Source organism: Zeus faber (assembly GCF_960531495.2).
Source record: "Zeus faber genome assembly, chromosome: 8".
Lineage (NCBI taxonomy): Eukaryota > Metazoa > Chordata > Actinopteri > Zeiformes > Zeidae > Zeus > Zeus faber.
The window spans coordinates 459,662-472,246 of record NC_137195.1 but is presented as its reverse complement, the minus strand read 5'-3'; the positions used below and the strand labels follow the sequence as shown (position 1 = coordinate 472,246).

General features: G+C 47.9%; 1 protein-coding gene across 1 annotated transcript in view; it reads right to left on the bottom strand.

The window, feature by feature from the left end:
* Positions 1–3,794: 3,794 nt before the first annotated feature.
* The window catches only part of smad10b (SMAD family member 10b), a 17,139-nt gene continuing 8,348 nt past the window's right edge, over positions 3,795–12,585 (bottom strand). Inside the window, exons 6-12 of the mRNA XM_080005727.1 lie at positions 9,566–9,778; positions 9,131–9,244; positions 7,925–7,975; positions 4,707–4,890; positions 4,463–4,631; positions 4,120–4,258; positions 3,795–4,032 (exon numbers count right to left, since the gene is read on the bottom strand). Of these exons, the coding sequence (XP_079861853.1) occupies positions 3,824–4,032; positions 4,120–4,258; positions 4,463–4,631; positions 4,707–4,890; positions 7,925–7,975; positions 9,131–9,244; positions 9,566–9,778 (1,079 nt within the window). The 3' untranslated portion in view covers positions 3,795–3,823. The remainder of the gene's footprint in view (positions 4,033–4,119; positions 4,259–4,462; positions 4,632–4,706; positions 4,891–7,924; positions 7,976–9,130; positions 9,245–9,565; positions 9,779–12,585) is intronic.

Genomic DNA, 12,585 nt, shown 5'->3' with positions numbered 1-12,585 from the left:
ACCTACAGTATTCTAACCCTAAACTAACCTAAACTAACCTAAAGTAACCCTGAACCAACCCAAACTAACCTAAACTAACCTAAACTAACCTAAACTTACCGAAAGTATTCTAGCCCTGAACTAACCCAAACTAACCTGAACTAACCTACAGTATTCTAATCCTAAACAAATCTAAACTAACCTACACTAACCTAAATTAACCCTGAACTAACCCAAGCTAACTCAAACTAACCTAAACTAACATAAAGTATTCCAACCCCAAACTAACCTCAACTAACATAAAGTATTTTAACCCTGAACTAACCTAAACTCACTTCAACTAACCTAAATTAACCTATACTAACCGAAAGTATTCTAACGCCGAACTTACCCACACTAACCTCAACGAACCTAAAGTATTTTAACCCCGAACTAACCTAAACTAACCTAAACTAACCAAAAGTATTTTAACCCCGAACTAACCTAAACTCACTTCAACTAGCCTAAATTAACCTATACTAACCGAAAGTATTCTAACGCTGAACTTACCCAAACTAACCTAAACTAACCTAAACTAACCTAAATTAAGCTAAACTAACCGAAAGTATTCTAGCCCCGAACCAACCTAAACTAACCTACAGTATTCTAACCCTAAACAAATCTAAACTAACCTAAACTAACCTAAATTAACCCTGAACTAACCCAAACTAACCTTGACTAATCTGAACTAACCTAAACTAACCTAAATTAAGCTAAACTTACTGAAAGTATTCTAGCCCCGAACTAACCCAAACTAACCTAAACTAACCTACAGTATTCTAACCCTAAACAAATCTAAACTAACCTAAACTAACCTAAAGTAACCCTGAACCAACCCAAACTAACCTAAACTAACCTAAACTAACCTAAACTTACCGAAAGTATTCTAGCCCTGAACTAACCCAAGCTAACTCAAACTAACCTAAACTAACAGAAAGTATTCCAACCCCAAACTAACCTCAACTAACATAAAGTATTTTAACCCTGAACTAACCTAAACTAACCTCAACTAACCAAAAGTATTTTAACCCCGAACTAACCTAAACTCACTTCAACTAACCTAAATTAACCTATTCTAACCGAAAGTATTCTAACGCCAAACTTACCCAAACTAACCGAAACAAACCTAAAGTATTTTAACCCCGAACTAACCCAAACTAACCTAAACAAACCTAAACTAACCTAAAGTATTCTCACCCAAACAAACCTATACTCACTTAAACTAACTTAAACCTAGCTCAACTAATCTTAAGTATTCTAGCCCCAAACTAAGCTAAACTAACCTCAACTAACCTAAAGTATTCTAACCCCGAACTAACCCAAACTAACCTAAACTAACCTTAAGTATTCTAACCCGAACTATCCCAAACTAACGTAAAGTATTCTAACCCCCAGAACTAGCCTAAGCTAACCTAAACTAACCCAAACTAACCTAAAGGAACCCAAACCACCTTAACTAACCTAAACAAACGTAAACTCACCTGAACTAACCCGAACCAACCTAAACTAAACTAACCCAAACTAACCTAAAGGAACCCGAACTAACCTAAACTAACCCAAACTAACCTAAAGGAACCCAAACCAACCTAAACTAACCTAAACTAACCTAAACTAACCTAAACTAAACCAAAGGAACCCAAACCAACCTAAAGGAACCCAAACCAACCTAAACTAACCCAAACTAACCTAAAGGAACCCAAACTAACCTAAACTAACCCAAACTAACCCAAAGGAACCCAAACTAACCTAAACTAACCTAAAGGAACCCAAACTAACCTAAACTAACCCAAACTAACCCAAAGGAACCCAAACTAACCTAAACTAACCTAAAGGAACCCAAACTAACCTAAACTAACCTAAAGGAACCTAAACTTACCTAATTAAACCTCATTTTAAACCCTAACCTAATCTCAGCAGGTTACCATGTTACCGCCAAACACTGAGAGGTGATCGATAGCATCTAGCTTAGCACGTTGGTGTGAGGTCACATGACCTCATCACTGTAAGTGTGTGTGTTGGTCATGAATCACAAACAATTAGATCAGACGTAGTGTCAACAGGTCGTCACGGTAACCACGGTAATTCTGGTTGTCTAGCGAGCCAAGGAGCAAACACACACACACACACACACACACACACACACACACACACACAGTTCCGCTACCAGGTCCTAGTCTGGGGTCCCATTCTGGTCCCAGTACCCCTACCAGATTCCAGTACCACTACCAGGTCCCAAACTGGTCCCAGTATCACTACCAGGTCCCAATACCGCTACCAGGTCCCAGTACCACTACAAGGTCCCAGTATCGCTACCAGATTCCCTAGTACCCCTACCAGGTCCCTGTCTGGTCCCAGTACCACTGCCAGGTCCCAGTACCGCTACCATGTCCCAGTACCACTACCAGGTCCCAGTCTGGTCCCAGTACCACAACCAGGTCCCAATATCGCTACCAGATCCCAGTACCACTACCAGGTCCCAGTCTGGTCCCAGTACCACTACCAGGTCCCAGTCTGGTCCCAGTATCACAACCAGGTCCCAATATCGCTACCAGATCCCAGTACCACTACCAGGTCCCAGTCTGGTCCCAGTATTACTACCAGGTCCCAATACCGCTACCAGGTCCTAGTACCACTACAAGGTCCCAGTATCGCTACCAGATCCCCAATACCCCTACCAGGTCCCAGTCTGGTCCCAGTACCACTACCAGGTCCCAGTACCGCTACCATGTCCCAGTACCACTACCAGGTCCCAGTCTGGTCCCAGTACCACAACCAGGTCCCAATATCGCTACCAGATCCCAGTACCACTACCGGGTTCTAGTCTGGTCCCAGTACCACTACCAGATCCCAGTACCACTACCGGGTTCTAGTCTGGTCCCAGTATCACTACCAGGTCCCAGTACCGCTACCAGGCCCCAGTACCACAAACAGATCCCAGTCTGGGGTCACAGTCTGGTCCCAGAACCACTACCAGGTCCCAGTACTGCTACCAGGTCCCAGTTCCACTAACAAGTACCAGTATGGGGTCCCAGTACCGCTACCAGGTCCTAGCACCGCTACCAGGTCCCAGTCTGGTCCCAGTACCACTACCAGGTCCCAGTACCGCTACGAGGTCCCAGTACCACTACCAGGTCCCAGTCTGTTCCCAGTACCACTACCAGTTCCCAGTACTACTAACAGGTCCCAGTCTGGGGTCCCAGTCTGGTCCAGAACCGCTACCAGGTCCCAGTCTGGTCCCAGTACCACTACCAGGTCCCAGTATGGCTACCAGGTCGCAGTCTGGTCCCAGTACCGCTACCAGGTCCCAGTATCGCTACCAGGTCCCAGTCTGGTCTCATTATCACTACCAGGTCCCAGTACTGCTACCAGATCCCAGTACAGCTAACAGGTCCCAGTATGGGGTCCCAGTACCGCTACCAGCTCCCAGTACCGCTAACAGGTCCCACTCTGGAGCCCCAGTCTGGTCCCAGTACCGCTACCAGATCCCTGTACCACTACCAGATCCCAGTATCGCTACCAGGTCCCAGTGCTGCTACAAGGTCCCAGTACCGCTATCAGATCCCAGTATCGCTACCAGGTCCCAGTACCGCTACCAGGTCCCAATACCACTACCAGACCCAAGTAGCACCACCAGGTCCCAGTACCGCTACCAAGTCCCAGTATCGCTACAAGGTCCCAGTACTACTCCCAGATCCCAGTACCGTTACTGGGTCGCAGTGTGGGGTCCCAGTCTGGTCCCAGTACAGCTACCAGGTCCTAGTTTGGTCCCCCCTACTCTGTGGGATCCCTGTTTTCCCCTGCTGGTTCAGGTGTGCGTTGCATCATTGAGCGGCATGGTGTGCAGGACCTCGTCCAGCAGCTGTAGCGCACGGTGCAGGTGCACCTCCACCCAGCAGGGGGTGTCCTTGATGCTCTGTCGGGGGTAGTCAGGTCCCCAGCCCTTCACGAAGCTCAGACGCAGGATGCAGAGCCGCCGCAGGTCGTCCACACCGATACCAGCAGCGGCGGAAAGACCTGGAACACCAGGGGCATGGGGGAGGGTCAGTAAGAGAGAGAGACGGACGGAGAGACATGCAGACAGGCAGACAGACAGGGACTTACTGACTGCAGGAGCAATTCCTCCGACGCTCCCCGGACCGGGAATAGAACCTGCGACCGCTGCGGCCTGTGCAGCTGCTGCAGCCTGCGCTGTCGCAGCCTGCTGCTGCATCTGTCTGTGGCACTGCCGAAGATCAAACACCTGGAGAGACAGACAGACAGACAGACAGGTCAAGCACCTGAAGAGACAGGCAGGCAGACAGGCAGGAAGGACGGCAGACAGACAGAGCTGTCAGACAGACACAGACCGGTCAGACAGACAGGTAGGCAGGAAGGCAGGACGGCAGGAAGACAGCCAGACAGGTTAGACACCTGGACAGACAGACAGGCAGGCCGACAGACTGACCTTGACGTGCGCTCCAGGGTAGATCTTGTGCACGGCGTCTCCAGGAGACCTTCCTGCTTCTCCGTCCAGGAAGAAGCTCTGAACGAAGACCGAGTGGTCGCTATGGCAACGCATCCACACGTCACCCTCACCGCGACACTCCAGCTGGACACCACGCCCAATGTGGAGCCTGGACACAGGGGTAGGAGCTTAGTGACATCACTCTGAGTACAGGAAGTGTCCTCACTGTAGGTCCTGTACGCACCTGGCTTTGTCGCTGTCAGCGGTGCGGTGCACGTTGCTCAGTTGCCCCAAACAGAAGCGATCTCCTCCTGAAGGGTCCACGTACCCGTCCACCGTGACTGCAGGACAACTGGACAGGACCTTGAACATCTCACCCACCTGGACGTCCTTCTCAAAGTAGGAGATGGAGCACCAGAACTCTGGACCTGGAGAGTGACAGAGAGAGGGAGGGATGGATACATAGATTGGTCTATAGATCGATAGACAGATCCCAAGTATGAGGGCAATTCAAACATGACATCCGAGAACTTGGAGAAGATCTGAGGATACAGATTTGAGCAATCTTTGAGGAACAGTGGAAAATAAACTGGAGAGAATGGGTGACATGACCTACAGCTGTGGGGCAGAAAGGTTTGGTGCAAAAGAAGCAGGGAAGAAGAACACAACATCATCACCCAAGTCCTGCAACCAAAAGAGCCTTGTCAAGGAGAGATGGGAGTCGAGAAAGACGTGGAGTAAAGACACGATGGAGGAGAGAGAGGATATCAACCTCCTTCAAGAAGACCTTAAGGAACCGAAAGGAATGTCTTGCTCCGGGAGCAGAAAACCTCAGGATATGACATATGATCCTCTTACGGATTACCTTTCCTTTGAAGTATACTCTTCACAAATAATCTCTTGAACTTGAACTTGAACTTGAACTTGAACAAAAGAAGAGTGGTGCCCTCAAAGTGTCGGGAAGGACCTTGAAGACCACCGGAGCACAACGCACACAGACAACCAGAGGCACAAGCAGAGGGATGGACCTCCAGCCATCCAGACCTCCAGACATCAGGACCCCCAAACCCCAGACATCTAGACCTTCAGACCTCCCGACATCCAGACTTCCAGATCTCCAGACATCTAGACCTCCAGACCTCCAGACATCCAGACATCCAGACTTCCAGACCTCTAGACATCCAGACCTCCAGACCTCCAGACCTCCCGACATCCAGACTTCCAGATATCTAGACCTCCAGACCTCCAGACCTCCAGACATCCAGACATCCAGACATCCTCCAGACCTCCAGACCTCCAGACCTGCCACCGTTGCTCAACCAGAACACCAATTTGACAGCCCTCCTGGGTGGAGCCAAGTCCAGAAAGCTGCGGGGATGCGAGGACAGCGTCAGCTCAGGACCAAATGGAGTTCCACACCGGTGTTGGAGGGCCAAATGGAGTTCCATACTGGTGTTCCAGGACCAAATTGAGTTCCATACGGGTGTTCCATAATTAAATGGAGTTCCATACTGGGTTCATACCGGCTATACGAGAATGCTCGGGTGTCGTGATGTTCCCATGGAGACAGGTGAAGGTGTAATGGAAGACAAAGAACATCCCACAAGTAAAAGGATTCTTCACACACTTTCCAGAATCGAATCAATCTCCTGAATGTTGAAGGCAACATCTTCTTTCTCATCATTGTAAAGCGGAGGGGAAGTTCCCTCAAACAGAATGACTTTATTGAAACGTTGGTGCAGGACACTGGGATACCCCATAATACCAGTTTGGCAACGGGACCAAGTGGACCCATCTGAGGATCAGCAGGAAAGGTCGGCTCAACAGGCTCCTATTTGGGAGATAACCCGCCGGAGCACGGTGGGTTATCTCCCAAATAGGAGCCTTTCTGTGTGGAGTTTGCATGTTCTCCCCGTGCTCACATGGGGTTTCCTCCACCTCACGTCAGTAAGGACCCCCCTCAAAAACATGCACCATCATGGTCTGACCAGCGATGGACACTTATCACCTGGTCCCCGGGCGCGTCCACGTACACTGCCCACTGCTCCTGGCTGTGCCCCCGGAGGAAGGACAAGCCTGGATGGTTCAATGCAGAGGAGCCATTTCACCGGCACCATCAAGCATGTGTGTGTGTGTGCAAGCATGTGTTGTAGTGTGGTGTGTTGCGTGACTAATAAAGACTGTTTCTTTTCTGTTTCTGTTTTTCAGACATGAGACAGAAGGTCAGGTGCAGGGACAGAGGGGTTTGGGAATCGAACCTACTGGATGCGTGTCAACCTCAAAAAGAACCTCCTCGTTCCACCAGAGACCAGACCTAGTCTTCAGGTCTACCTCCAGAAATCTGCACATGGGGGAGCTGGCTGCGCCGTGGGAGCTGCAGGAGGTAAAATGCGGAGGTTGGAGAACACAGCTCCTCCCTGTTGAGGTCACCTGCAACCAGCCTGAGGTCTCCAGGCCGCTGGAAGGGATGAGGGTCCGGGGACATGGGGGTCCTGGGATATGGGGTTCCAGGGACATAAGGGTCTAAGGACTTGGGGGTCTGGGGACATGGGGGTACGGGGACATGAGGGTCTGAGGACATGGGGGTCTGAGGACATGAGGGTCTGAGGACATGGGGGTCTGAGGACATGAGGGTCTGAACACATGGGGGTTGAAGGACATGGAGGTCTGAGGACATGAGGGTCTGAACAAATGGGGGTCTGAGGACATGGGGGTTAAAGGACATGGGGGTTAAAGAACATGTGGGTCTGAGGACATGGGGGTCTGAGAACATGGGGTCTGAGAACATTGGATCTGAGGACATGGGTGTTTAAGGACATGGGGGTCGAAGGACATGAGGGTTCAAGGACATGGGGGTCTGAGGACATGGGGGGTCAAGCACATGGGGTCTGAGGACATGGGGGTTTGAGGACATGGGGTCTGAGGACATGGGGGTTCAAGGCCATGGGGATCTGAGGACAAGGGGGTCTGAGGACACTGGGGTCTGAGGACATGGAGTCTGAGGACATGGGGGTCTGAGGACATGGAGTCTGAGGACAAGGGGGTCTGAGGACACTGGGGTCTGAGGACATGGAGTCTGAGGACATGGGGGTCTGAGGACATGGGGTCTAAGAACATGGGGTCTGAGGACACGGGAGTTCAAAGACATGAGGATCTGAGGACACGAGGGTTCAAGGACATGGGGGTCTGAGGACACTGGTTCTGACGACATAGGGTCTGAGGACAAGGGGGTTCAAGGATGGGGTCTGAGGACATGGGGGTCTGTGGACATGGGGTTAAGGACATGGGGGTTCAAGAACATGGACATCTCAGGACATGGGGTCTGAGGACATGGGGTCTGAGGACATGCCCAGTTCCAAAACATACGGTCAAGACTCAAGCAAGAACCAGTTACTACAAGAGGAATTGTAATAGACAGATAGATATCACATGTACTGTGTAATCTGTGCCTACTCTGTGTACCTGGATGGTTGGATACTTGTGGAAACGGCGGCGAGCTGTGATGCTGAGACCCTGAAGATACAAAACAAATAAACAAAGGTCAGTAGTTACAGGTCAGTAGTTATAGTAAAAAGGTCAGTAGTTTGGGTCAGTAGTTAAGAGTAAACAGGTCAGTAGTTACAGGTCAGTAGTTAGAGTAAACAGATCAGTAGTTACAGGTCAGTAGTTAGAGTAGTAGGGGATGGTAGCTCAGGCGGTAGAGCTGGTGGTCTAGTGATCTAAAGGTTGCTGGTTCGATCCCAGGCTCCTCCTGCTAGCATGCTGTAGTGTCCTTGAGCTAGGACATATTGTGTGCTATCACCGGGTGCGTTGCATTACATTTCACTGCATATATGTATGAAAGTATGTATATGTATGAAAGTATGTATATGTATGAAAGTATGTATATGTATGTGACAAATAAAACATCTTGAATCTTGAGCAAGACACTTAACCCCTCATTGCTCCTGATGGCTGCGTCCATCGGTGTTTGAACAATTGTAAGTCGCTTTAGATAAAAGCGTCTGATCAATGACTAAATGTAATGTAATGTAATGTAATGTAGAGTAAACAGGTCAGAAGTTACAGGTCAGTAGTTAGAGTAAACAGGTCAGTAATTACAGGTCAGTAGTTAGAGTAAACAGGTCAGTAATTACAGGTCAGTAGTTAGAGTAAACAGGTCAGTAGTTACAGGTCAGTAGTTAGAGTAAACAGGTCAGAAGTTACCGGTCAGAAGTTAGAGTAAACAGGTCAGTAGTTACAGGTCAATAGTTAGAGTAAACAGGTCAGTAGTTACAGGTCAGTAGTTAGAGTAAACAGGTCAGTAGTTAGAGCATACAGGTCAGTAGTTAGAGTAAATAGGTCAATAGTTACAGAGCAGTAGTTAGAAAAAACAGGTCAGTAGTCAGAGTAAACAGGTCAGTTGTTAGAGCAAACAGATCAGTAGTTTGAGTAAACAGGTCAGTAGTTAGAGCAAACAGGTCAGTAGTTAGAGCAAACAGGTCAGTACTTAGAGGTCAGTATTTAGAGCAAACAGGTCAGTAGTCAGAGTAAACAGGTCAGTACTTAGAGGTCAGTAGTTAGAGCAAACAGATCAGTAGTTTGAGTAAACAGGTCAGTAGTTAGAGAAAACAGGTCCGTAGTCAGAGTAAACAGGTCAGTAGTCAGAGTTAACAGGTCAGTAGTTACAGAAGTGTGTGTTGGGGGCTGAGTGATGATGCAATGGTGGCTGCTGATGGCTCCGCCCATTCTGGACTGGTCCTCCAGAGGAGTAGGCGGTGGTGCTGCCGCTGGTCCAGGAGGCTGCAGGGGAACAAGTAATGCCTGTTTACAAAACATAAAGTACTTCCTGGATGGATGGGTGGATGGAGGGAAGGTTGGATGGATGGCTGGATGGATGTATGGTGGCTGGATGGATTGTGGTTGGATGGATGAATGATGGTTGGATGGATTATGGATGGATGGATGATTGTCGGATGGATTTTGGTTGGATGGATGATGGTCGGATTAGTGTATGGTCAGAGGGGTGGGTGGTTGATGGTGGATGAATAGTTGGATGGATGATAGTTGGATTGGTGTATGGTTGGATGTTGGGTGGATGGTGTATGGTTGGATGCTGCTCACTGTGGTACAGTCCGCTTGCAGGGCCCGGGGCCTCACTGTACTCTGGGCTGTTGTGCTGTGGGGTGAGGGGATGTGGGGTGGGTGGGGACCTTCCCCCCGCCCCCGACACGCACCCTCCCATCATGGCTCCACCCACTGCAGGGAAGGGGGTGGGATCCATCATGGCTCCACCCACTGCAGGGAAGGGGGCGGGTTCCATCATGGCTCCACCCACTGCAGGGAAGGGGGGGCGGGGTTAGTATATTCAGTTTGACTTTCACTGCTTGGTTCACTCCACTTGGTTGCAGCAAATAGACCCTGTCTGTCTGCCTGTCTGTCGGCCTGTCTACCTGTAAGGTAACTAATTAACCAGTTAGTTAACTAACTAGTTGCAGGTCAGGGTTAAGGTATTACTTTGTATTTCTTGTACTGTTAATTTAGTTTACTAATAATTTTATTTGAAAAAGTTAATTAATTAATTAATTAATTGAAATGAATAATAATCTAATCAGAAGTCACGTCTGTGGCTGGGAGGTTGGACGCATACAACTGAACGGAAATGGCAGGAAGTCAACGTGCACACACCTGCTGCATGCAGGAAGTGCATGAAGAAGAAGAACAGTCTTGTGAAAACTAGACGTTGGTGGAGCAGGTGGAGCCACATCATCAGGACAAACACAACAACAAACCAAGCAACGCTTCAGCGCGGTTGAGTGTTTCTTCAAGCTCACGTTACTCCATCAAACTGCTGTGTCTTCACTAAAAACAAGCTAAAGAAAGCACCGTAAAGTACACTGTCCTGTCCTCCTGTCCTGTACTGTCCTGTACTGTCCTCTACTGTCCTACCATCTACTGTCCTGACCTTTATTGTATTGTACAGTCCTGCATTGTCCTGTACTGTACTGTCCTGTAGTGTTTTGTATTGTCCTGTATTGTACTGTCCTGTCCTGTACTGCACTCTCTTGTATTGCCCTGTGTTATACTGTCCTGCCATCTTCTGTCCTGTCCTTTATTGTATTGTACTGTCCTGTATTATCCAATAATGTTCTGTCCTGTATTGTACTGTAATGTGCTGTCTTGTCCTGCCCTGTACTGTATTATACTGTCCTGTCCTGTTCTGTCCTGTACTGTCATGTATTGTCCTGTCCTGTACAATACTGTCCTGTACTGTCTTGTCCCGTACAGTCCTGTATTGCCCTGTCCTGTCCTGTACTGTACTGCCCTGTACTGTACTGTCATCTACTGTCCTGTCCTGTCCTTTATTGTATTGCACTGTCCTGTCCTGTACTATCCTGCCCTGTAGTCTTGTTCTGTCCTGTAATGTACTGTCCTGTACTGTCTTGTATTGTCCTGTATTGTACTGTCCTGCCATTTACTGTCCTGTCCTTTATTGTATTGTACTGTCCTGTATTGTCCTATAATGTTCTGTCCTGTCTTGTCCTGCCCTGTACTGTATTATACTGTCCTGTCCTGTATTCTCATGTACTGTCCTGTAATGTCCTGTGCAATACTGTCCTGTACTGTCTTGTCCCGTACAGTCCTGTATTGTACAGTCCTGTATTGCCCTGTCCTGTACTGTCCTGTACTGTACTGTCCTGCGCTGGACTGTACTGTACTGTACTGTCCTGCACTGTCCTGTATTGTCCTCTGCTGTCCTGTACTGTCATGTATTGTCCTGTCCTGTACAATTCGGTCCTCTACTGTCTTGTCCTGTATTGTCCTGCACTGTCCTATATTGTCCTGTACTGTCCTGTACCGTTGTGTATTGTCCTGTCATGTCTGTACTGGGCTGTACTGTCCTGTCCTGTATTGTACTGTCCTGTCCTGCCCTGTACTGCCCTGTAAAGTCCTGCATTGTCCTGTACTGTTCGGAACTGTCCTGTATTCTCCTGTCCTGTACAATACTGTCCTGTCCTGTCCTGTCCTGTACTGTACAGTCCGGTACAGTCCTGTAGTGTCCTGTATTGTCCTGTACGGTCTGGTACTGTCTACATTGTCCTGTCCTGTCCTGTAATGTAGTATGGAGACAACTTGAAGTGCTTTCGACCTGTTGTGTTCTGTCAGCTTCTACAAGTCTTTGCACAGAAGGTGTTGCGTGTCGCACGTGACCTCACTAGAGGCCAGTGCAACAGAGCAAAGTGTTTCAAGGAACCAAACACAACAGTTGTATTCACTTCCTCCTGCAGCGCCGTGCACCTTGTCAATGTCAGTGGCCGCTCCGCTCTTCAATCCAATGTGATATTTACTCTGTTGTCAATGCTGAGAGAGAGTTGATTTTCAGTTCCATGCACTTATGGAATTGTATCCTCGCAGTTGTTATTTTAATGCTGAGAATGTTGAATTTGAGCGGTTGCCTTCTACAGTGGCAGCCTCTGACACATACATGTATGTTTTCTGTATTTGGAGACGGGGTTTTTCCATCACTGACGGCATTGTGGCCGATGCACTTTCTCTTTGAATGCATTTGAGAATTGTTGAAATAATTAACAGTGAACATTGAATTATGGAAAGTTCTTCCCATAGAAATAAGAACAGCCCACAAGTATTTTGGTATGCTGTTTCACTTAAGTCATGAATAATCAGAGAACATATTTGTATGTACTAATGGCATTGGTGCATTTACAGTATTTTCTTCATCCTTCTGAGTAGAACTGTTCCACTCACTCCCGTTGCTTGTGCTCCCTGTAGAAAGGAGCTCAACCACATGTATTCCACTGTGCTTGAGTTACTTGATACTTGCTTCCATTATTAACAGAGTACTGTTGTACCGTCTACATCCAGGTACTGTGTGCAATGGCATTACAGCCAATACAGTTTTTCTCTATAATATTTGAAAGTTGCACTTCGGCTTGAAAGAATGAAGATTGTCATATGCAAGTTGTTATAAACAATACACATTGAATTATTGCTCGTCTGATTCTTTTGTGGCCATATTCTTGTTTCTTGATGAGACGTATTCCTCCAGGAGTATTTAACGAGTTTGGAAATTTTAAAGAAACGCTTAAATAAGGAATAACACTTTACCCAAACCCGCTAGACGT